The sequence below is a fragment of the Protomyctophum parallelum genome (assembly GCF_964188405.1).
Source record: "Protomyctophum parallelum genome assembly, chromosome: 2".
Classification (NCBI taxonomy): domain Eukaryota; kingdom Metazoa; phylum Chordata; class Actinopteri; order Myctophiformes; family Myctophidae; genus Protomyctophum; species Protomyctophum parallelum.
Genome location: NC_139699.1, coordinates 9,569,597 through 9,596,460, shown reverse-complemented (window position 1 = coordinate 9,596,460; position 26,864 = coordinate 9,569,597). Strand labels below are relative to the sequence as shown.

Sequence of the window (26,864 nt, the reverse complement as noted above, 5' to 3'; positions counted from 1 at the left end):
GTTCTGACATCTGAATGTCATGATGAGTGAAAACAACTATAAAGCAGACACACACACACAAAAAAATAAGTTTACTGGGCAAGGACTTGCAGCTAGGAAATAGAAAATAAATCTGGGTGTATATTTCCATTATCGGGGCGTGTTATTGTCAGGAAAGGAGAATGCGGAGGGAGAGAGGAGACCGGCTGGGTCTCTGTGTGTACTAGGAGATAGGGGGGGAAACCAATTTTCACCGCCTCCCTCCTCCCTCCTCCCCCCCTAACACATCACCTGATTCAGCCCTTGGTAAATCTGCACGGTAGGAATCATTCCATCTAAATAAGCTAGCCAAATGTTTTACACCTCTGCATATTATTGAGTGGCGATAAGGTGCTCGTTCACCATTCTATGCAATGCGCCTGTCTTCTTTTCTCCTTTGGCCATAACAAAGATGAGCAGGGCTTTCTGAGCATGCATTAAGACTGCAGATAGAAAGTGCAGAAATAAGGGGGCAAGAGTATTTTCAAACCATGCCATCTCTTATACCCTTGACGATAAAACAACAGACACGCCATATTTTGTGTTTGCATTAAATATTCCCATGTGCGTCACCCTATGACAGCTTATTCTCTGGCAGATTTATCACAACCCTTATCTGCTCAACTCTCTGCAACACCCAGACAAAGGCACAAAGCTAACGGTTGCATGCTTATGCCTGAGGCATATAAGACAAAGCATACAATCAATACAAATCTGCAGTCTATACATTGAACAGCAGCGGAATGACAGCCATCCTTCCAAAAGCCATACATCACAGCTTCTCATCTAATTAGCTCCCTGAAGAGCATTATTTGTCTGCTAATTCAGTCACTTTTCTGTGGTCTAGCTCTGCCCGCAAAAAGCACAGGCTCACAGAGATTGCAGTTTTTCCTTCTTGTCATTAATGCCTTATAATGCAACACAGATTTCAACCAATCATTGGTCCTGAATCCAATAAATGACCGTTCTAAAATATCTTCACAACAGTGTTATTATTATTATTAAAGAAAAAGTCCACTCCTACGCAAATCTCACTTCTAAAATCTTCAGTATGTCATGGCAATAGCCAACTTTCTAAGAGACCAATTTGCAGCCAGGACCTGCAGCAGTTAAAGACTTACACACTACAGTATGTGATTGACTAGTTAATTCCGCAGTTACAGTAACAGTGATGTATTCAATGAACATGTACAGTACATTTGTGTGCAGATCCAACAAATAAACATTACAAAAAAACAGGCGAGCCTCACAGCATCCATGGCCAATTTTGCTGAATCTATAATTGGAAATGGACATCAGAAATAAAATATACTACCTCATACAAAATGATCCTTTAGAATTTCTCCCCTAAGGGCTGCACGGTCACACCGCACGTATTCTACCTAGGAGGGCAGATTCTGATATTGCATTTCAATGGAAATGGAGTTTGCTGCCATTTGCGGTTATCTACAAGAAAGAAAAACGCTCCATTCCCATTGAAATGTGTTGGCAGAATCCACACTCTCTCAGGTAATATAAAAGGGTGGTGTGAGCGTGCCTTAAACAATGTACTGTAGTATTGGGTAATTACTAATTATGCATGATGTGGTTAAATGCTCTGCCGGTTATATTGACCACAAAACCCCCTTACATCATTTCCTGGCTCAGGGAGTATCGAGTATTTCACCCTGTCTGCTCTTACTGTCCTGACACACTTCACTTCCCTGGCCAAATAAAAAGCTTAAAATAATGTCCTTAAAAATTTAAATAAAATCATAATTAAACCTTTAATAGTTATTCTTGTGAAATGTGACTCTGTGACACTGTAAAAGTGTATTTTTTTTTTAACCCATTTTGGGCGGGAACCCCTTTTGGTGTTAGCATTGTGTTATGCTTTAGCTATTGAAAAATAGCAGATCTACAGGAGTTGATCTCCCATAGCGCTCCACCGAGTGGCGCGCTACGAGCTTTTTGAAAGCTCGAAGAACGACTGACATTAGAAACATAGCTTTTTCAGAAAACTGTCAGGATGTAGAAGACATTTTTAGAATCTGATCTCAGGTCAAAAAAGGTAGGCCTAATTAAAGGTAATTCCAAATGAAAACGCTTATACATCCACCCTCACATCCATCCATCCAACACAGCACAAATTGGGGATCGGGGGAAAGAAAGTGCCCCCCAAAGTGAAATCCCCAGGCAGGCTCTAGTTGTGATAACATCTGTATAATCAAAAGATCATCTAACATGCATATACTGTACATACAATCACATTATTACTGCTCTCTGGTTAGAAGAACATAATAGTTTTCTCTGACAGGAGAATCAGAAATATTTCAATCATATAATGTGGGACTCAATGGTGTTCCTTTCATCAATATTATGACTAGTTAACACTGTGAATGGAAGAGCTACTGTACACTGCGAGCAAAGTCTGTCTGTGATCGGCGACATTATGGCAGTTCGCTTACAGTAAGTTATTAAAGGAGACACATTTAGAAGACTCAAACAGTTGTGTCCTGTCCAAGCATGTGACTGTTCCACGTTTCATGTCATGGAAAAGCTGACTGTAGACCAGCTGAATGTACTAATTCGGTGAGCTTTCATGATAACATCTTTTTCAAGAAGTAACTACAGTTAACACGGAGGCTATGGAAAATAGGGCTGTGAATCTTTGGGTCCCACGATTCGATTCGATTCCAATTCCTGTGGTCACGATTCGATTCAACTCGATTCTCAATCCAAAAGCTTTTCTTTTTTTCCAGATTCAAAACAATTCTCTATTCAAAGTGATTCTCGATTCAATACATAGGATTTCATCACAATCTACTCCAGCCAGCTGAAGTGACTATACTACAGTAAGTTGAAAATGACTGAAGACACGATGTTACTGTGATTAGGGTGAGCTTACATTTCTTATCACAAACACCATGTAGTGATATGACTGAAGACACGATGTTTCTGTGATTAGGGGGAGCTTACATTTCTCATCACAAACAAACCATGTAGTGATATGACTGAAGACACGATGTTTCTGTGATTAGGGGGAGCTTACATTTCATATCACAAACAAACCATGTAGTGATATGACTGAAGACACAATGTTTCTGTGATTAGGGGGAGCTTACATTTCATATCACAAACACCATGTAGTGATATGACTGAAGACACGATGTTTCTGTGATTAGGGTAAGCTTACATTTCTCATCACAAACAAACCATGTAGTGATATGACTGAAGACACGATGTTTCTGTGATTAGGGTGAGCTTACATTTCATATCACAAACACCATGTAGTGATATGACTGAAGACACGATGTTTCTGTGATTAGGGTGAGCTTACATTTCATATCACAAACACCATGTAGTGATATGACTGAAGACACAATGTTTCTGTGATTAGGGGGAGCTTACATTTCATATCACAAACAAACCATGTAGTGATATGACTGAAGACACAATGTTTCTGTGATTAGGGGGAGCTTACATTTCATATCACAAACAAACCATGTAGTGATATGACTGAAGACACGATGTTTCTGTGATTAGAGGGAGCTTACATTTATTATCACAAACACCATGTAGTGATATGACTGAAGACACAATGTTTCTGTGATTAGAGTGAGCTTACATTTCATATCACAAACAAACCATGTAGTGATATGACTGAAGACACAATGTTTCTGTGATTAGGGGGAGCTTACATTTATTATCACAAACAAACCATGTAGTGATATGACTGAAGACACGATGTTTCTGTGATTAGGGGGAGCTTACATTTCATATCACAAACACCATGTAGTGATATGACTGAAGACATGATGTTTCTGTGATTAGGGTGAGCTTACATTTCATATCACAAACAAACCATGTAGGGATATGACTGAAGACACGATGTTTCTGTGATTAGGGGGAGCTTACATTTCATAACACAAACACCATGTAGTGATATGACAGAAGACATGATGTTTCTGTGATTAGGGTGAGCTTACATTTCATAACACAAACACCATGTAGTGATATGACTGAAGACACGATGTTTACTGTGATTAGGGTGAGCCTACATTTCTTATCACAAACACCTAGTGATATGACTGAAGACACGATGTTTCTGTGATTAGGGTGAGCTTACATTTCATATCACAAACACCATGTAGTGATATGACTGAAGACACGATGTTTCTGTGATTAGGGGGAGCTTACATTTCATATCACAAACAAACCATGTAGTGATATGACTGAAGACACAATGTTTCTGTGATTAGGGGGATCTTACATTTCATATCACAAACACCATGTAGTGATATGACTGAAGACACGATGTTTCTGTGATTAGGGGGAGCTTACATTTCATATCACAAACACCATGTAGTGATATGACTGAAGACACGATGTTTACTGTGATTAGGGGGAGCTTACATTTCATATCACAAACAAACCATGTAGTGAAAACTCGGTTTTTGGAAATGATGACTCGACTTTGAATCGTTCATAACGTTCAAAAGGAAAATCACACCCGTGTGAAGTGAATGGTGCAACTCTGTGTGGGGGTCCCCGGGGGGTCCCTGGAACATCTAGACCCACAGGAACGAGCCCAGGGTGCTGGCCCGGTTCCGGCGAGCCGCCCCGCGTCCGAAACGGTTGAGAGATGATGGAGTTACCGCGTGGGAGTCCACTCCCCGCAACATCCAGACCCCCAGGAACACGCCCAGGGGGTCGGGCCGGGTTCCGGCGAGCTGCCCCGTGTCCCAAAAATAAGTAAAGTACCAGGTCTTATTCCCTAACTTGAGTAAACTGAAGACCTGGAGGCGTGATCAATGCCATTTGGCAATTCTGAGTGGATAAAGAGCATTGATCACGCCTCCAGGTCTTTAGTTTACTCAAGTTAGGGAATAAGACCTGGTACTTAAGACACGCAAAATACAGCCTATAATATTCCCTATATTCTGGGGTGAACATTCAGACATCTCTCGTGAGTAGCACTCTTTGCAGTTCAGCTATTTTTGTGTCGAGGGGAAAAAGGAGGAGGCCGAGTATAGAACCAGAGGGAGGCTCTGGTCAGCTAAGCATACAGGGCTTTAACCCATTCTGACCTGAGATCAGATTCATACGAGGTTTCCGCCGGACACACGCTGGTCTGATGAACCCATTCTGACCTGAGATCAGATTCTAAAAAATGTCAGTCGTTCTTCGATTTTTCAAAAAATAGCAGACCTACAAGCTCGTATCGCGCCACTCGGTGGCGCGATACGAGCTTGTAGGTCTGCTATTTTTCAATAGCTAAAGCATGACATGATGCCAACACCAAAATGGGTGCCCGTTCAGAATGGGTTAAGTGGTTAAAGTGAACAATATTAATGTTCATAAGATCACCTACTTAAAAAGGTAATAAAACCAATGTGCTTTTGATCAGTATTATTAGGATATACCGGCACTGCCATTATCACATTTGGCAGCAATATTGTCTTTGAGATTGCTATGCTTCTTTCTACTGTACGTTACAGGCTCAAGTGGTTCCCCCTTTGCGTCATAGCATGCGACACACTCAGTGTCGTGCCAGCCAGGTGTCTATTATAAACAAACCAGTGGGTGTGTGAGGCTGCTGCCTGCTACGCTACTACGGCTTAATTCTACAGGGAGAAAAAGAAAGATAGCCGACGAAAAACAGAGGATTTAACAGTTCGTGGACAGAGGCTTTTGCCTTCACAGCCAATGCAGATTGACTGCCTGTATGTTTAATCTGCAGTGAGAAGCTATCAAACAACAAAAAAAGTAACGTTGAAAGACATTTCCAGGGAAAGCATGCTAAATTCTGCTAGTTTCGTTGCAACCCGGGAGATAATAAAGCTTGGCAAGCTGCATTATAATGCATACATTTTCTTTGCGGCTCCAGATAGATTTTGAATTTATTTTTGGTCGGAAATGGCTCTTTCAACATCTTGGGTTGCCGACCCCTGCCCTAAAGCCTAAAGAATGGTTTCACATGTTCATAAAAATCTATTCATTTCAGAATCTGCTTTTCAATTTTTCAAAACAATGAGTTGAAATCCTTCCGATTGGCATTGCTGATAGAATGTCTTTAAACAAAGATGTTGTAGATTGTCCGTCCCTCATCGATATCTTCATAATAAGATGGCATTCGTTTCTGTTGTTTAGTCATTGTACATCATACAGAAGTTTTTTATGCTTTACATACATTTTTGCATAAATATGTGTAAATGTAAATCTGTATTTTGAGACATTATGATAACGGCAACACAAGGTCAACACCAGTATTGCTGATTCTCATTCTCTTTATCGTTCAAACCTGAGAATACTGTATCTACAGTATCACTGCCTATGCTGAAGAATAAATTCTGTGCAACTGCAGAAAATAATATATCTTGCCCCAGTAACTCAATAATACCACTGTCAAAGGGTTGTGCCATCTGAAATCATCGGATCTCGCATCAATTGCACGAAATTTGGAAGCTTGGCCACATCATTGGATTGGGAGGCAGTGACAGCGTTTAAAACTGCCCCAGCGGCGCTTTCAGCCCTGCCTTTTTTATGAAAGGACAGGCAACATTATTATTATTCTTCAGGTCAGAAGTCAGATTTCAAATTGTGGTCGGTAAGAGCATGCAGCTTTTTTTTTTAACCATATAGATGAGGTCAACCTCTAAAGCCTATATTTATTTATTTATTTATTTATCCTCTCTTCCTCGCACAAATGCAGACTAAGCTCTGCTTGGAGCTTTCAAATGGAGGGGACAGATTAAGCAGAGTTAGGCCTACTTTCCACAAATATGCTGGTGCGGCACTTTGGTATATCCACCGCGCGTCTGTTTCTCTGTCTTTCTATTAAACAATTATGAGGTTCGTCCATATTGCTTAACCCATTCTGACCTGAGATCAGATTCTAAGATTGTCGATTTTTCAAAAATAGCAGACCTACAAGCTTGTAGATCTGCTATTTTTCAATAGCTAAAGCGTAACATTAATGCTAACACCAAAAGGGGTTCCCGCCCCCAAAATGCACGTTAAACAATTATGAGGTTCGTCCATATTGCTTAACCACTCGAGGCCTCGTTCATACTTTTCACGTGGAGAAAATAGATCTACCAGCTCACAATGCAGTGAATGCGACATGATGATGAGCTTGTAGATCAGATATTTTCACCTATGATGACTATGATGCCAACATTGGGACGCCAGGTTCAATGTAGTCGGTTATTCCAGACGAGGATGAATTAATATGAGTATCACCAGATAAGGTCACTGCCACCTTGTTATAACCACGCTAACCACATTTGTTTTAATCCGTTTTCCCTTTATTTATATTTATTAGTTTATTTATTTAACTGAACAAGAGCCTACATGCAATACAAGTACTGGTCGAGCATGTTGGTGAACATGTGGGTTAGTTTTAGTCTTCATTCTGAGGCTTAATGTACAGTATATGTATATTGAAATATTTCCATATGAACAGGCATGTCATCTGCCCTGAAACCTTGAATCTCAATAGTATATAATTATGTTAACTTTTTTCATAAATGAAATGGGGTGCAAACTTAGTTTAGACTAGTCATTGGTTAGACATGGGTTAAGGTTAGGTTTAGGTGTGGTGCCCCGTGGGAGGTTAGGTTTAGGGTGCATACTTAGTTTAGACTATAGTCATTGGTTAGACATGGGTTAAGGTTAGGTTTAGGTGTGCTGCCCCGTGGGAGGTTAGGTTTAGGGTGAGGGTTTGAGATAGGTTGTAGTTGTAGGACTAATGACTGGTCTAACCAATGACTATAGTCTAAACCAAATACTGTCTAAACAAAATAGCAGAACCTATTCTACCATATATATCGATATGTTGAGTATTGACAGATTTCTATAACAATAGGCTATTAGGCACATCCACTACATTTCCAATAAAGGACTGAGTCACATTTGAAAAGCTCTTTGTTTAACACAACAAGAGGGTTTGTGATTCTGTTAATAACCAACCCTAGTCTCCCTATTCTGGGGTGAACTTTCAGCAAAGACAGCAGATCTACAATGTCACAATGTGCTGCATTGTGATGGGACGCGTTGTGGGCTTGTAGCTCGCCAAGTTTGGCAAAGAGCCCTGGGGGGAAACCGGCCCAAATAAGTACAATAATATTGTGTATTATTGTAATAGTTGTAGTGGTTTAGAAAAAATGCTGCACTACCATCAGGCAAGACCTTCTGAAAGAATCTTCTTGAAAATGCACGGTTCGGTTAACAACCAAATCACTCTGGATGCATGACAAAATGCTGCAAGTAAGAACAAAGAAAGAAATAATCGCTTTGAAACATTTATTATGAAATTATAAAGATATAATAGCACTGTTCAAAAAGGCTTTATATAAAACAGAAGAACATGGGTTGCAGGATACTGAATAATTGCGGAGGAGAGAATATACTTCAGATGTAATTATAGTACACCCAGCAATAAAGAGAGAGGGGGGGGGGGGGGGTCGGGAAGGAAAGAATCAGGGGGGGAAATAAATAAATCAAACAAAGCAAAGAAATAAATAAAATAACAAGTCCATTACAGTATAACACAGCACATTAGGCAAGATTACCAGGAGTTCCATTTACATGAAGCAGCTTTGTATTATATACAATAAAAATGTACATTGGTGTGGGCTTACAGTGTCAGTGAGTGATGGGGCACAGTCAATGGCAGTCACATTTCAAGTCAAGTGTGCCTCTTTGCTTAACCCATTCTGGGCGGGAAGGGAACCCCTTTTTGGTGTTTCAAGCGTTATGTTATATACTTTAGCCATTGAAAAATAGCAGATCTACAAGCTCATAGCGCGCCACCGAGTGGCGCGCTATGAGCTTGTAGGTCTGCTATTTTTGAAAAGTCGTGAAAATGTTGGGGCGGAAATCTTTGAATATATGCTTTTCACAGTGAACGTTTTTTTAACTCAAATCTTTGCTTCTGCACATGGGAGGTCCCTGGAACAACATATTTTCAGATGGGGAGACGGCGGCCAAATACATATATATTTTTGGGGGTCCTTGACATGAAAATGTTTGAGAACGACTGATATAGATTTAGAAGGCATTTGTAGAAACGTTCCCAGGCCAAAATGGGTTAAAGGAGATGGGGGGGAGGGGTGGTGGAGGGATGGAGGGCTTTGACTGGCAGTGCCGTTATCACGACTATTAGTCTAGACACTGCCACACGCTAGTGACAGAGAAGAGACTATTAGTCTAGACACTGCCACACGCTAGTGACAGAGAAGACACTGCCACACGCTAGTGACAGAGAAGACACTGCCACACGCTAGTGACAGAGAAGACACTGCCACACGCTAGTGACAGAGAAGACACTGCCACACGCTAGTGACAGAGAAGACACTGCCACACGCTAGTGACAGAGAAGTGTCTATTAGTCTAGACACTGCCACACGCTAGTGACAGAGAAGAGACTATTAGTCTAGACACTGCCACACGCTAGTGACAGTTATCACGACTATTAGTCTAGACACTGCCACACGCTAGTGACAGAGAAGTGTCTATTAGTCTAGACACTGCCACACGCTAGTGACAGAGAAGAGACTATTAGTCTAGACACTGCCACACGCTAGTGACAGAGAAGAGACTATTAGTCTAGACACTGCCACACGCTAGTGACAGTTATCACGACTATTAGTCTAGACACTGCCACACGCTAGTGACAGAGAAGTGACTATTAGTCTAGACACTGCCACACGCTAGTGACAGAGAAGACACTGCCACACGCTAGTGACAGAGAATAACTATTAGTCTAGACACTGCCACACGCTAGTGACAGAGAATAACTATTAGTCTAGACACTGCCACACGCTAGTGACAGAGAAGTGACTATTAGTCTAGACACTGCCACACGCTAGTGACAGAGAAGAGACTATTAGTCTAGACACTGCCACACGCTAGTGACAGAGAATAACTATTAGTCTAGACACTGCCACACGCTAGTGACAGAGAAGTGACTATTAGTCTAGACACTGCCACACGCTAGTGACAGAGAAGTGTCTATTAGTCTAGACACTGCCACACGCTAGTGACAGAGAATAACTATTAGTCTAGACACTGCCACACGCTAGTGACAGAGAATAACTATTAGTCTAGACACTGCCACACGCTAGTGACAGAGAAGTGTCTATTAGTCTAGACACTGCCACACGCTAGTGACAGAGAATAACTATTAGTCTAGACACTGCCACACGCTAGTGACAGAGAAGTGTCTATTAGTCTAGACACTGCCACACGCTAGTGACAGAGAAGTGTCTATTAGTCTAGACACTGCCACACGCTAGTGACAGAGAAGTGTCTATTAGTCTAGACACTGCCACACGCTAGTGACAGAGAATAACTATTAGTCTAGACACTGCCACACGCTAGTGACAGAGAAGTCACTATTAGTCTAGACCAGGGGTTCCTAAACCTTTTCATGTCAAGGACCCCCAAATTGACACTAATTAGCCCGCGGACCCCCCTTTGAAAAGACATGCCAGGGACCCCCATGAGAGAAGATCTTTACGGCTCTAGCAGTGATTCTCAACCCGTTTAATTTCAAGGACCCCCAGTTTGACATGCATTAGTCTACGCCTCTACGGACCACTATTTAATAGCATTTCTATCTCTTGGACCCACAATTTATATTGTAAAATCAATGCTAATTTAACTCAGAGAGTGTACAAATGGAACCAAATGGACCTGTCAGGGTCCATTTTGTTCCATGTGTACACTCTCTGAGTTACAGACCCATAAGGGTCCATTGGGTTCCAAATTATCATTTAGCTGGGTCCCCCCTGGAACTCCCTCAAGTACCCCTGGGGGTCCCCGGACCCCACTTTGGGAACCACTGGTCTAGACACTGCCACACGCTAGTGACAGAAAGCCACACGCTAGTGACAGAGAAGCGGCCTGTCGTCGCTCAACATAACAGCCCTCGTGACGAGCATGAGTCTCCCTCCAGGACTGTCTTTTAACAGGACCTTTTAACCCCATTTCCTTTTTTATAAGAGTCTAATGATTTAAGGGTAGAGAGGAACAGCAACAGAGAGAGAAAGTTGGGCTATGTGTTGTACTGTACACAAAGAAAGCACCCTAATATGTCAGGAGTAATCAGGACACAAAGGGTGAACACACAGACAGTACACCCTCTGTGATCTAAACCCTGTACTGTATGTAACAGCACTGACCCCAATAAAACATGGAGGTGAAAGAAGGGGCTGGGTTGGAGGAGGGAAGGAGGACAGAGGTGGGTGGAGGAGAGGAGAGGAGTGAGGCATGGGGAGGAGAAGTGGGTTGGTAGTAGGGGAGGATTGTTCAGACAATGTCGCAGCATCATAACGTGTTGTTCTTTTTTTACAGACAAGTGAACGGACAAGAAACATTTTCTTCCACCCTTTCTACTTCAGTGTATTTCATTTTAAAAATATATATATATTTAAAACAATTACAACCCAAATGGATTGGTATTGAACATAATTTATAAGTGCTGCAGTTCCATCTTTTTTTCCCTCCTCCTTGTCATGCAGTGTTAAAATAATACGAAGCGATATTTGTTTCGTTAAGTATGTCAACTTGATTGATTGCCGTAGGAACATGGGAAATGTGTTTGGTCAATTAGTTACAAACATGGAGATGAATTAAGTTGTGGCAGTTCTCTCACAAAAGCAACAATGACTTCAATTTTTTTTTGCGCATGCAAAACATTTATTTCACAAAGCAAATCCCTTGGAGATCCCGTCATCAATCAATTTGCTTTGTGAAATAGCATAGATGGATGAGGCCGACTTGCTCAGATGAATGGGCTGCCATCCCCAAAGTGATGGACACAACAGAACCAAAATAACTCAACACATGCACACGGAAACACGTACATTTTGCTACAGTATGTGAAGAAATATAATGAAATGTGGTTGCATTGGGGGGGGAAAGAATCACTGATGAAGGTTTGCGAATTTATGGAAACAAATCATGATGGCAGTAAAAGTAATTCAAAGATAGAGAGACAAATATTTAATTCCTGGTAATTTGCCATCATCTGTGTGTGTTACAGAAATTGTGCCCCCTGGCAAGTTTTACAGACAAAACCAAACAAAGCTAAATAAATTGCAGTAGCACTTCAACTTCTCGAGAGGAATAACTCCAAACATTAAAATCACCTCCACAGTTCAGCCAGTGTAGCAAAAAAGGGAGCTTTGATTTATTTTGTTGTTTTGTGCAGACAAAACTAGATCCTCCTCAGGGCAATAATCTACTCTGTAGTTCTTTATATCCACTAACTTACTGTGGCCCACAATCCGTTTCATTTCCTTTCTTACCCACCTAGATATGGGGGGATATGATGACAAGGCTTTCAAATAAATGCAATATTCTCGAATTTCTCGTAGACGTAAAACAAAGTCTCCATTGATGAAGTTGAAACGTCATGATTCGTCTCAGAATCGTCTGCTGACTGAATATGCGGTGAAAAGATGACCACTGTATTTGGTTCATATTGCTTTGTGTTCAATGAGAAATGGAGTACGTTCTTCACACATTGAGGTTTTTTTTACATGTACTGTACACTGCGGACGACAGAATTAATTACCATATATGCACGTGTGATATACTCACAGACGGAAATTATCCATCAGTTGTCTTTGATATTTAATTGAAATTGTACCTCTCACATACAGTACACAGACGCAAACAGAATGAGATTTGGCAATATGTTCTTATACTAAAAAGAAAACAAACATGGCTGTAAGAACAACTTAGGTTGGATATTATTTCTGGCAAATAAATCCATCCAAAGATTACAATAAATAAGGCTAACTAGCAAGATAGCATAGATTACAGTACATTTAGAGATGGGCTGGGGAAATGCACACTTGCTGTGTGCGCCAAAACAGTAAAATATTGAGTCATTTAACTACAGGAACACTCATGACCGTGTAGTAGAGAGAGTAGAAGAGCTAGCTGTACATTTGTAGCTCAGATGCAAAAAATAAATAAATAACAATATCGATATCTTTGCATATGAGCTACGAGTGTGTGTGGCCGCTGCTCTCTTAATTATTCATAGTTAGGTAACAAATACTGTCCTCTCTTTCAATCTTTTCTCAGGCATGCCGAGGCTTCTGCGTCAGCACAATTTGGAAGATTCCTTTGCAACAGACTCTTTTTCCCCCTCAGGTGCAACATTGTCATAGTTCATTAATCTTCTCAAACTTCGCCTGCTGCCGTCAGCCCCCACACGTACTATACTAATCCCCTTATTAATGCAGTGGCAAATGGACCTGCACAAGAACGACCACCACTTCCCCCAAGGCTCTGTAATTACAGTGGGTCTGTACAAACTCCTGTTTGCATAGAAGGTCCATTCATTAAGCACAGTGGGCATGAAGGCAGTTAACCAGTTGCACCGTGGTATATCCTGAGTGTTAATTTAAACTCTGAGAGTCTACAAATGGAACCCATAATTCGGTTTGATTTGTACATTCTCCGAGTAACACATCCTTAAAGGGTGTGACCGGTTCCATTTGTATACAGGTTTACTGTGACTGTCACTTTCATCCACAGTCTGTCTGATCCCCCTTCTCTGTGTCGTTATAGATAGAGTTTCAATATACTCCACAAACTCCACTATTTTATTGGGTTTCGTGTTTCTCACGACGTGATACTGTAATACAGTATACTTCTGTGATACTGTAATTCAAGTCACGAGTCTAATACTTTGGTCGCCGTCACAACAGTAAAGTAAATGAACATGAAGAAGCAGCCTGCTTGGCGGTACTCTGTGAAAAATGAAAGAGAGAAGAAAAGGGGTCTTTAGAATCAGACCACCAAGTCATATGAATTATGTCCAGAATTACTTTTAACAATATTATTTCACATTGATAATTCATATAGTCAAATGATCTGTGTATAATAAATAAAGTACACTAACTACACAGAAGAGAGCCTTCAATACAATGTCCCTGCCAGTACAGTACAGTACAGTACAGTACAGTACAGTACAGTACAGTACAGTACAGTACAGTACAGTACAGTACAGTACAGTACAGTACAGTACAGTACAGTACAGTACAGGGTTTATCCTAGCTCAGAATGGGCCTCGTGGGGGCTGACTACTGTACACTACTGTACACTTACTGTAATAAGCATGATCCACCCACGGCTCCACTACGTGCAATTAGTGCCGGCAATGAGCCTTTAAGGTCATACCTTATTTTACAGAAATGTATACATGAATGTATTTTCTGTGACCATTTGGATAAAACATACACAGTATGTCTAATATGCTTGAGTAAAATAAACTCCAAATAATATAAAGGTTTAATAAATAGGGTTATGGTTGGAAGGAGGGGGGGAGGGGAGTGGTATATATTCTATAAACCAAACCTATATCAAAGCATCAGGTGATTGGCTAAGATCCTAGTTATATTGATATTTGTTGATAGCCAAATGACAGCTCGTCTTACTTGGGCACAAAGAGTACAATTATTCTCAATTATTGTACTTTTGGGTACTTATTGTACTTTTGGATTGGATAGCAGATCTACAAGCTCATATCGCGCCACCGAGTGGCGCGATACGAGCTTGTAGGTCTGCTATTTTTGGAAAAATCGAAGAACGACTGACATTTCTAGAATCTGATCTCAGGTCAGAATGGGTTGATCAGACCAGTGTGTGTCCAGTTGGAAACCTCGTATGAATCTGATCTCAGGTCAGAATGGCTTAAAAAACTCTTTGGGCGCGCCAGACGTTCCTCTATGCAGGAACAATCCAATGAGGATGAACAATGAATATTTGTGCTCCAGGTGAACACTTTAGACTTTAGAGAAAGCTGTGTGAAGTATGAACCCAACTACACTGTAGGTGCATGCATGTGCAACCCTTTGGACTTGTATTAACCCATTTTGGACTGAGATCGATTAAAAAAAAAGGCTTCTAAATCTTTTTAAAAAAATCTGAAAAACCCATGTTTCTATGTCAGTGGTGCTCAACCTTTTTCATGCCAAGGACCCCTAGAATTATCTCTTTTGGGCCACGGACCCCCATCTCAAAATATGTAGTTCCAGGGACCCCCCCCCCTCCCAGAAGCAAAGATGTCCGCCACATTTTCACGACTTTTCAAAAGTAGCAGACCTACAAGCTCATAGCGCGCCACTCGGTGGCGCGCTATGAGCTTGTAGATCTGCTATTTTTCAATAGCTAAAGTATAACATTACACCATTTGGGTTCCCGTCCAAAATGGGTTAAGAAAATAACCAATTAACTGAAGCAATTAAGCCTCTTTACCCTTGAGACGTGGAGCTAATGTCAGAGTCAGGGCACCCTTAGAAGCACCGTGTCCATACAGTAACTACCAGAGCATCTACAGTAACTACCATAGCATCTACAGTAACTACCATAGCATCTACAGTAACTACCATAGCATCTACAGTAACTACCATAGCATCTCATGCATGTGAATGAGATCAACTACACACCTACAGATTTTCAGAAACAGACACAATTGTACACAATTCTATCTATTTACCAGGAGGTTTATGTGAAATTGTGAGCAGAAAAAGACAGGCTCTGGTAGTAATACCATGGCTTAATTAGCTGTGGATCTGGGACTTCTCGCGGCATCTATGGCATCAGCCATCCTACAACCTCAGTACTACGTATGACGACCGCCATCTCCATATCTGTGACCAGATTTGACTGAGAGACTGCCATCGCGCAAATTCCAGCTTTTCACCAGAGGAGAAAAACCTTTATTTTTTATGAGTTAATAGCACAGGCAGACACACTGACTAGAGCATGTCTGAAATAAGTGTCAGAGCTGAAATTGACATGTAAATATGAAATAAATGCCCAAACATGTAGCTATAGGTGTAATGTTAGAGACCACAGAAGTTGAACCTTTCAAGTCTGTTTTCTCAACTCGCTGTTTCTCTGCAAGACATTACTCTATAAGCCATATCTCCAAAACTGTTGGGCCAAACTGAACAACCAATGTTAATTTGAGGCTATGATTCCCTACTTTCATATGACATGAAAAAATGTAAATTAAAAAAAAAAGAATAAAATCCAATGGCAGTCCCTCAGTCAAATGTAGTCACATTTAGCCCATTCTGACCGGGCACCCATTTTGGTGTCGGCATCATGTTATGTTTTAGCTATTTAAAAATAGCAGATCTACAAGCTCATATCGCGCCACCGAGTGGCGCGATACGAGCTTGTAGGTCTGCTATTTTTTGAAAAATCGAAGAACGACTGACATTTTTAGAATCTGATCTCAGGTCAGAATGGGTCCATCAGACCAGTGTGTGTCCAGCGGAAAACCTCGTATGAATCTGATCTCAGGTCAGAATGGGTTAGGCAAGGTTTCAGCCCGGTCCATCTGTACTTGCTATTTGCCCGTTGGCACTGAGTGTGCACAAGAAATATGGCGCTGATCAGTCCAGCAGTTTGAGATTAGCCCTCATGGACTCACAAACAGACAGACAGACGGACACAGAGAGCCTTTTGTACATTAGCTACAGTACTGCAGTGTCACGCCATAACCAAGAAATATAAATGTGAGTTTATAAATGGCAATAGTAGTCTGAGTGTTCACTTAACTTGGAGTGTACTGTACACACAATGCATGTACTTTAACCCATTTTGGACTGATGTCGATAAAAAAAGGCTTCTAAATCCTAATAGTTTTCTGAAAAACCCCATGTTTCTATGTCAGTTGTGCTCAACCTTTTTCATGTCAAGGACCCCCAGAATTATCTCTATTGGGCCACGGACCCCCATCTCAAAATATGTTGTTCCAGGGACCCCCCCCCCCAGAAGCAAATATTTTAGTTAAAAAAAAATTGCTCTGAAATATATATTCAAAGATTTGCACCATATTTTCACGACTTAAAAAAAAATAGCAGACCTACAAGCTCGTAAGCGCGCCACTCGGTGGCGCACTATGAGCTTGTAGATCTGCTATTTTTCAATAGATAAAGTATAACGTAACGCTTAAAACACCAAAAGGGGTTCCGGCCCAAAATGAGTTACCGGTAAGTGCATTTTAGGCTCTAACATGAGCTCTATATAGGCTGTTACTATTATGGTTGATGCCTAGCCACCAGGGTAATGCTCAGTTATACATGGTTGATGCCTAGCCACCAGGGTAATGCTCAGTTAGTGAACCAAAAAAACATGTCTCCTCTTCAAAATACTGATGGGATGTGAGGGAACCGTATGGTAGAACAGCAGGATATGCACTCTCTTTCTTAGATGTTGCTCTTGCCTTCATGAATCTAGGACAGTGTGTGTACAAACTGTACATGCCTTTTTTCCTCAGCGTTGTTTACACTAACCCATTCTGACCTGAGATCAGATTCATACGAGGTTTCCGCCGGACACACACTGGTCTGATGAACCCATTCTGACCTGAGATCAGATTCTAAAAATGTCAGTCGCTCTTCGATTTTTCAAAAATAGCAGACCTACAAGCTCGTATCGCGCCACTTGGTGGCGCGATATGAGCTTGTAGATCTGCTATTTTTAAATAGCTAAAGCATAACATGATGCTGACACCAAAATGGGTGCCCGTTCAGAATGGGCTAATATAAGCCCCTGGAGGGTAAATAATAACTGGAAAAAGGAGAGAGGAGGAAAGACAGGAATGACTCCCTTTGCTATAAGGAGAGTCTGGGGTGTCTCTCTCTATAGGCCTGATTCCAGCAGGCCTTTGGCTGCGATGGCAATATTGCAGGGATGTCTGCTTTTTTATATATATATTTTTTAACTATACCTTTCATATTCTGTTTTCTGAAGAAGGTATGGAATTGTGTTATTTTTGCAGTTGTATTCTGACTACTTCTCTGCTGATTATATTATTATTATTATTATTATTATTATTATTATTATTATTATTATTATTAATGTAATAGTGTAATAACAATAGTAACAACAATAATAATAATGCATTATTAATAATTATTATAAATTATTATTATATTGGAGTAGTGATTACTGAGAATGGAAAATGTAAGTCTTTATTGTGTTGTTTATTTTTTTCCTCTTAATTTATTTCAAGTACAAACTATGTTAAGGTTAGTTCCATAACAGCGTTATGGTAACTCATAATCTTCTAGGTCATGGTAAGTGCTATAGGTAAGGTCAAGGTCAATGCTAAACATAATCAATCCTTCATACAGTGCATGCTTTGGTTGCTCTATAATATGTCGCAATGCGGCACCTTCCTGACCTTATTTACAATATAAAATATAAATAAAGTAATATTCTATCACTGAAATACCGGCAATGATATTAACCCATTCTGAACGGGACCCATTTTGGTGTTGGCATCATGTTATGCTTTAGCTATTGAAAAATAGCAGATCTACAAGCTCATATCGCGCCACCGAGTGGCGCGATACGAGCTTGTAGGTCTGCTATTTTTGAAAAAATTGAAGAACGACTGACATTTTTAGAATCTGATCTCAGGTCAGAATGGGTTAATCAGACCAGTGTGTGTCCAGTGGAAACCTCATATGAATCTGATCTCAGGTCAGAATGGGTTAAATTATCACCACATTATGAACTTAGACAGACTAATTTATCCATTCTTATCCTCCATGACATTACTTGACCTCTTGAGAAGTATGCTGAGTCTAACCTCTGGATCTACTTGGTAGATACTTTTAGTTTTCAAACCACTTGAGGAATCTGCCATCAGATAAGAACATAATATGTAGTGTCAGTAGTACACATTTTGAGGAACTGTCAACAACTTGTGATAGTTTTAATTGAATATGCTAAAGTAGACTTAACACAAAAGTGGACATTATGTATATACGTAAGGCGCTAACATCAGTGTTCGACCTCGTTATGGCACTGATTCTCAAAGTGGGGTCTGGGTACCCCCCCCCCCCCCCCCCAGGGATGGGGTCTGGGTACCCCCAGGGATCAAAGTGGGGTCTGTCTGGGTACCCCCAGGGGGGTCTGGGTACCCTGGGGGGACCCCCGGGGACCCCCAGGGATCACTGAGGGGTTTCCAAGTAGGAACGGTTTAAAAACGTAAACACCGTTTTATTTAGAAACGCAGCGTAAAAATCTGAATTCGCGCCCGGTGTGTGGATACCTTTACTGTACCAGATCACAATGTACCACAATGTGATGTGTTGTCGATGCAAGACCTAGATCTGCATTTCTATTCATTTATTTTGAACAAATGTTCCCTTATCCCCCATAAGATGGCACAAGGACTTTCCCATTGGGGTTCCGTGGCCAGATACATAACAATCCGGGAGTCCTTATTGGCGTGAATATGTTAGAGAACTACTGCCTTGGAGATCACAGTGAATGTTTAAAGTCAGTTTGGAACTAATCAAAATCATACTATAATTCAGTCAATGTCTGAATGTCTGATTGTGTGTCACTGTAACTGCCGTAGCTCCTCACTGCCTGCACCAATCGCTCCCACTTTTCACACAGGCATTGACCATAATAATATGGAGGTCTTAACGAAAAGGCACCCAGGGCGCAGTACCCCCTGCAGCCACAACGGGGGGGGGGGGCAATATCTCACAACGGGTACGGGCTAGTATAGTATCATTTAGTCAAATACCAAAGTTGAACTAGTTCAATCTAAGCTCAATTATCTTCATGTGACATTGTCCAAGTCTTCATGGCTGTAGTTATAGTTATAGGTATTCTTTATAGCTGTAAAAGGTAGAAAAAGCAGGGATGGATTTACGACACTTATTAAAGGTATATTCAGTGATTTCACTCAAAAAACCTTAGGTTTCGTTTTTGGCTGTGGGACCCAGCCTTTCGTCCAATCAGGATAGAGAGTCAAAAACGAAACCTAAGGTTTTTTGACCCCCAGGGGTTAACTGGGGACAGGAAGGAACTCCTTATATGGCCAGCACACTCTATAGTAGGGAGGATTATCACAACAAAACAAAAAAATAAGTGATATTTGAATTAAGTGAAATCACTGAATATACCTTTAACTAATTGATTAAAACATGTACAGCGTGGGATAGGTAGAGGGGGTGTAATGGGTGAGGTGAAGTAACAACTTTTGTCATTTTAAAATCCCCAAACTGGAGAGACATTAAGTTCTACTACAGTACACTCAAGCATAGCGTTTCGAGGAACTATTGTTAAATGTTAACCTGCACATAAACGGTAGCGTTCCTATACTGTCTGGAATGTCATAATCGGCAAACATTTGGCAAAAATAGCTAAACATTCAGCGGAAATAGCAGATCTTTAAGCTCACAACACAACACATTGCAAGCTTATAGATTGGCTATTTTTGCCGAAGATAAATGTGACAAAATTTGACTGAGGGACTGCCATTGCATTTCTTTTTTTACATTTTCGTTTTTGCATGCCATATGAAAGCAGGGAATCATAGCTTCAAATTGACATATTGGTTGTTCAGTTTGACCCACCAGTTTTGGAGATATGGCTTATAGAGTAATGTCTTGCAGCAACAACTCAACAGCGAGTTGAGAAAACAGACTTGAAAGGTTCACTTCTGTGGTCTCTAACATTACACCTATAGCTACATGTTTGGGCATTTATTTCATATTTACATGTCGATTTCAGCTCTGACACTTATTTCAGACATGCTATCAACTAATTTTGGAAAAAAGGAAAAAAAAATCTCCTCTGGTGAACAGCTGGAATTTGCGCGATGGCAGTCTCTCAGTCAAATCTGGTCACAAATGGTGTAGAGAGGGGAAAATGTATAGGCGACCTAGAATAGACCCCTGGAGGATCTCGGGGGCAATACGTATAGGGATATAAGTGGTTAAAAAGACTGGCAGATTCCACATTCATAAATACCATAAATGACACTTTCTTCGATCAAAGAAACGCCTGTACGGTATACTGAGGCAACCGTTGTGTACAGTATTTATACTATCGATGACAATATATACTGCACACACTAGCTGTGTTTGTGTGCCGCTTAGCCCATTCCGACCTGAGATCAGATTCTAAAAACGTCTTCTACATCCTGACAGTTTTCTGAAAAAGCTATGTTTCTATGTCAGTGTGGTTCGTCGATTTTTCAAAAATAGCAGACCTACAAGCTCGTAGCGCGCCACTCGGTGGCGCGCTATGAGCTTGTAGATCTGCTATTTTTCAATAGCTTAAAGCATGACATAATGCCAAAAGGGGCTCCCGCCCAAAGTGGGTTAGAATCATCTGTCTGAGCTATTGATCCCAATGAATCTTGTGTTGAATTGTGGGATGACTGAGAGAATCGATGGAGTTGTGCTTACAGCATAGTGTCATATCTCATGTGTCCGCCTCAGGGCTAGATTCTTCCCCCACCCATTCCATTGCTGTCTGTCAGACAAAAAGAAAATACAAAGGCAAACGCACGCACGCACACACACACACATGCACGCACAGTCGCACACAAACACACACACACACACACACACACACACACACACACACACACACACACACACACACACACACACACACACACACGCACACACAGCCTGTGCCAGAAACACTGACAAACTGAATGCCTCTTTTGACTGCTACCTCTCAAGCTGAGACGACGGTGGTAAATGCGCCCTCGGACGCGGTGACCCGGAGGCATGCATCAATAGGAGTCACATAGTGTCACCCCCCCTGTAATGCCACTCTCTCTTTCCGGATAGATCTTATCACTCACATCTCTAACTGCCATTATCAATCTAACCCACCGGTGCAATCTCTGCGTCGTTAGGCAGGAGTATTTCACCAAGAACAGCATCACAGCCTCCTCCTCCCGCTCCGCTCTCTCTCCTCCTCCCTTGCATTTAAGGAGCCTTGCTGCACGTTGGCGCAGTGCCAGGTTGTGCCAAGCAGAGCAACACTGCCACCTAAAGGTATAGTACCCTGACCAACCTTTAGCACACTCTCCATCTGCATCCCTCTATGCAACTCTCCCTCCCTCTCTCTCTCTCTCTCTCCCTCCCTCTCTCCTTCTCCTTCTCCACAGCCCACGTTTGTCCACACTGCGTTCCGTTTGGATTAGGACTGTGTGTCGTGTGTTGTGTTGGGATGCATTATTACGAGAAAAATGAATAAGGCTTTTACTTCCCCAAAAAAGAAACCGTATGGATTATAGTGAAATTTGAAGATCATTCTTCGCTAATCCCTTTTCAAACTGGATGTGTATCAGGTTCCAGACAAGCTTCAGTCAGTTTGCTAGTGTGCTTTGAGAGGAGGTATTTAATTCAAGCCTGGATGAGGTGGCAAAGTCTAGACGTGACATTCAAAATGCATCACTGATTGTTGACTGTGCTGTGGGTTGGGATAATTACTGCAGGTGTTGAGACAATATTGTCCTATATTGCAATACACAACGAAAACAAACAAACAAACAAAACAAAAAACATGAATACACTCAAAATAGTATGAAGGGAGAGGTGAAAAGTCAACTAATTGTTTTAGGATATTGGAAAAATAAATGGTATAATGATTCGCTGAGGAACCATAATGTTATAATTAATATTCCTACAGGCTAGTAGATTAATTAGGCTGGCAATTAAACATGTTGCAGCTATAGGCCTATACCAATAATAATTAAAGTGACAATTTGAGTAGATAGGCAAGAAAAAAATGTTTCTTTCACAAAATGTAGAGGACATTGTATCACAATGAATTCTATGCTGGTACAATTTACCACTTAACTAACCTCTGGCTGCTCACAAAGGGCATGCATGCCAACACAATCTGACAAGGCAATTGCTCACCTGCTGTACTTTTGCATTTTTGTTAAGATTTTAACATCTAAGAACAAAACATCAGTCTCTAACTAGTCCCAAAAATATATATGTTTTGATCTCTCAGTCCATTATCAACTGGTACAGTTTTTTGTTGTTGTTTTGTCTTTGTTTTTACAGTTTGAATAGCAGAATTTAACCAAGTATAGTTTTGTCTCCAAACTCTCTTGGTGTTGTTTTACAGTAACTTAGAGTGAGTCCCTAATCTATACTTCAGCACTGGGGAACAGGGCAGTTATAGGCAGTACTTATAGACCAGTAAAAGTGTTCCTTTACCTGCTGTCTGGTGTGCATCGGCCCCTTGGTCTTGAACCCTCCCTGGGAGCTGCACTCTGAGGCACTGAAGTGGTCTGAGCTAGTGGACGACCTCTTGGAGAGGGTGTCGCAGCCCCCGACAAAGGTGTTATCCAATGGGAGCTCCTGAATCACGTGGTGCTTCTTCACGGAGACCGGCGTGTCGGCCTTGAGGTGAAAGGCCGACTGCGGCGAGGCGGACTTGTAGTGGCGGGCCAGGTCCGGGCTGCTGGGCTTGAAGGTGGTGGTGGGCGTGGCGTTCCAGTCAAAGCGTCCGATGCCTTGCTCCTCCAGCTCGGAGGGGAGGCTGATGGTCCCGTTGATGGGCTCGTGGGCGGGGTCGTCGGGTTTGTTCTCCTCGATGGTGACAAAGTTCAGCAGGGAGCTCTTGGGCGACTTCCTTTTCTTGCGTTTCTTCTTCTTGTTCTGCTTGTTCTCCGTGTTGGGCGACATCCACTCGGCGCCCTGTTTCTTCCTCTGCGCCGCCTTGAACCTGGACGCGTGGCGACAGCGCAGCAGCACCGTGACGAAGATGACAATGACCACCACCAGGGCCCCGGTGACGAAGGCTATCATTATGGTCAAATAGTCACCGCTCTGGTAGGTCTCGCTGCTCTCGCCGATGTTCCGGTCGATGGGCGTCTCCATGGTGCGGCGGATGAGCTCGTAGATGAAGGTGGAGTTGCCCACCGTGTCGTTGACGTAGAGGAACACCAGCACCAGCGTGTGGAGGGACTTGGGGTATCCCAGGTCACTGATGTTGACCACCAGCCTGTGCAGGCCGATGTCCGTCACCACGGGCTTCTCCTCCAGGGTGATGTTCCCCGTCACCGGGTCGATCCGGAACAGGCCCTTGTTGTTGCCGCTCACGATGGTGTATTTCAGCTCGGCGTTCATCCCCGTGTCCCCGTCCACGGCGAACACCTCGGCCACCACCGACCCGGGGATGGAGGAGAGAGGCACCAGCTTGAAGGAGGTGTTGGACGGCGGGTAGATGACCACCGGCGTGTTGTCGTTGACGTCGATGACGTTGATGGTCACCTTGGCGGCCGACGAGCACGGCGGCCTGCCGCTGTCCACGGCGCGCACGTCGAAGGTGTAGGAGCTCTGCTGCTCGCGGTCGAAGGACACGTTGGACTTGATCACGCCCGAGTACGGGTCCAGGATGAAGTTCTCGTTGTCGTTCAGTATGGAGAGGGAGACGGCGGCGTTCTCCCCCGTGTCCGCGTCCGTCACGGTGATCACCCCCACCGTGCTGTACTTGGGCAGGTTCTCCGACACGAAGAACTGGAAGTGGTTGTGCGTGAACTTGGGGTTGTTGTCGTTCTCGTCCAGGATGGTGACGATGACGGCGGCCTGGCTCTGCAGCGGCGGGGTCCCGTTGTCCCGGGCCGTGATGGTGAACAGGAAGCGGTCCTGGTCCTCGCGGTCGAACACGCGCGACGCCGTCAAGACCCCGGTCTTGCGGTCGAGGTCGAAGAAGGACGCGTTGGGCCCCAGCTGGTAGACGATCTCGGCGTTCTTCCCGCTGTCCTCGTCGGTGGCGCTCAGCGTGGTGAGGAACAGGTCCCGCTTGTTGTTCTCCATCACGGCCAGCTCGATGACAGGCTGGGTGAAAATAGGCGGATTGTCATTCTCATCCTCCAGCCTCACTCTCACCAAGGTGGTCTGATTCAAGCTCGGCTTTCCGGAGTCGGAGGCCACGATCTTGAAGTTGTATTCTTTGGTCCCCTCGTAGTCGAGCAGCGCGGACGTCTCTAATAAATACTGGTTGTCGTACACGGCCTTGAGGTGGAAGGGCACGTCCTTCTCTATGAAACAGATGACCTTGCCGTTGATGTCCGTGTCTTTGTCCGACACGGTGATGAGAGCTATCTTGGTATTGATAGGATCCTTCTCAGAGAGGAAAACGGTGCCGTTAATAGGACTGATTATATACCTCAGGTCTATGTTGGGTGGATTGTCATTTACGTCAGTCACATTTATGGTAACGGTAGCTCTGGCTGGGCTGGAGCTGCCATCGCTGGCCATAACAGACAGTTTATGAATAGCCGTCTCCTCTCTGTCCAGCGGCCGCTGCACCGTTATGAGGCCGGACGTCGTGTTCAACGCAAACAGTCTCTTAGTGGCGGGCGACACCTGCGTCCCGAAGACGTACCTGATCTCCGCGTTGGCCCCGATGTCCGCGTCCGTGGCCTGAAGCTGCACGACGGAGGTGCCGACGGCAGAGTTCTCCGCTATGTGCACCTCCATCTGACTCTCTTTGAAGACGGGCTTGTTGTCGTTGACGTCCGTCACGGTGACCTGGAGGATGGCCGTGCTGGACTTCTGCGGGCTGCCGCCGTCCTCCACCTTGATCTTCATCACGTACGTGTCCTTCTGCTCCCGGTCCAGGTTCTGCTGCACGATGAGCTGGGGCCACTTCTCCCCCTCGGGCGTCTCCACGATGTCCAGGCCGAAGGCACTCTGCCCGTTGACCAGCTCGTATTTGTGGACGCTGTTGGGTCCGGTGTCCGGGTCCGTGGCAGACGGAATGGCAAAGCGACTGTTGATGAGCGTGTTCTCCGGTATGGAGATGTTGATGACGGGGGACGGGAACATGGGCGCGTTGTCGTTGGTGTCCTTCACTATTATCTTGATCTTAATCAGTCTGAAATAGTCGTTGGGCAGGATGACCACTTCGATTTCAAAGGAGCACTCGCTGTCCTCGAAGGAGAGCCCGGGGCACAGCTTCTCTCTGTCGATGCGGTTGGCCGTGGTGAATATCTCCCCGGTGCTGCTGAGCACTCGGACCAGCGGGTTGTCTCCCGCCTTGGAGACCAGCCGGTACACCAGGTTGGCGCTGGCGCCGGTGGCCGCGTTGGTGTGTGAAATGTTTAGGTCCTTTGGTATGTTTCCAATGAGGATGTTTTCCTGCAGCTCCTCTCGGATGGGATAGATGAGCTCCTGGGCCACCGAAGGGTCCAACCAGAGGCACGCCAGAAGGGCAGCCAGCAGGTAAAAGTCTTTTAGATCCATGGCAACGCTTCCAACAAAAAAAACCTATGAAATGATGTTGCAGTCAGTGACTCCCAGCAAAATGAGGGTGGATGTCTTCCATCGACAGACCTATCAATATAGATAACAATTAGATTTTAGCATTCAGTGAGATAACTTCATCTATATATACAGTATCTCTCTCTCTCTCTCTCTCTCTCTCTCTCTCTATATATATATATATATATATATATATATAGTGTGTGTGTGTGTGTGTGTGTGTGTGTGTGTGTGTGTGTGTGTGTGTGTGTTATTTATTTTTGAATTTCCATGGTCTATAATTGAAGCTGTCATTCTCATTTAAATGATCAGTTCATACAACATGAAAACACTGCAGCATCCATTCCATTCCATTCGGGCCATTCATTCAAGTCTCTTCGCCCCATTTCTCAAATCCTCCACACACTAATTTATGGTCAATGAGAATCTTCAATGTCTCATAAATCTCTGGGCGACTGAACTTCACAGCGTCCTATACTGTATCTGTGACGGCGATCGTAGCACTTAAGATCACCGCAATTATTATAGCTACAGTCTAAGCTAGCAACTAATGAATCAATACAATTAATTGTACCAAGCAAATATAAGCCTATATCAGTATCACAATTTAATTCATATTTGACAGCTAATCATATATAACCCAAATTACCAGAGAGAGAAATATGAAGTCAGCTCAGTCTTCTCTGTCCTGTTTCTTCCACGAATAAATAAATATTATTTCCCGTAAAGAAAAAAAGGGGAAAAAAAATCAAATGAACCTTTTGATCAGTGTCG

The 26,864-nt window shown here is 42.9% G+C and overlaps 1 protein-coding gene across 2 annotated transcripts in view; it reads right to left on the bottom strand.

The window, feature by feature from the left end:
* Positions 1-26,072, bottom strand: part of pcdh9 (protocadherin 9) — a gene marked incomplete at its 5' end in the record, with an annotated part of 323,534 nt that extends 297,462 nt beyond the window's left edge. For both annotated transcript variants that reach the window (XM_083759580.1, XM_083759581.1), the window contains one exon: positions 23,037-26,072. In XM_083759580.1, the coding sequence (XP_083615706.1) occupies positions 23,037-26,072 (3,036 nt within the window). The remainder of the gene's footprint in view (positions 1-23,036) is intronic.
* Between the last annotated feature and the right edge of the window lie 792 nt (positions 26,073-26,864).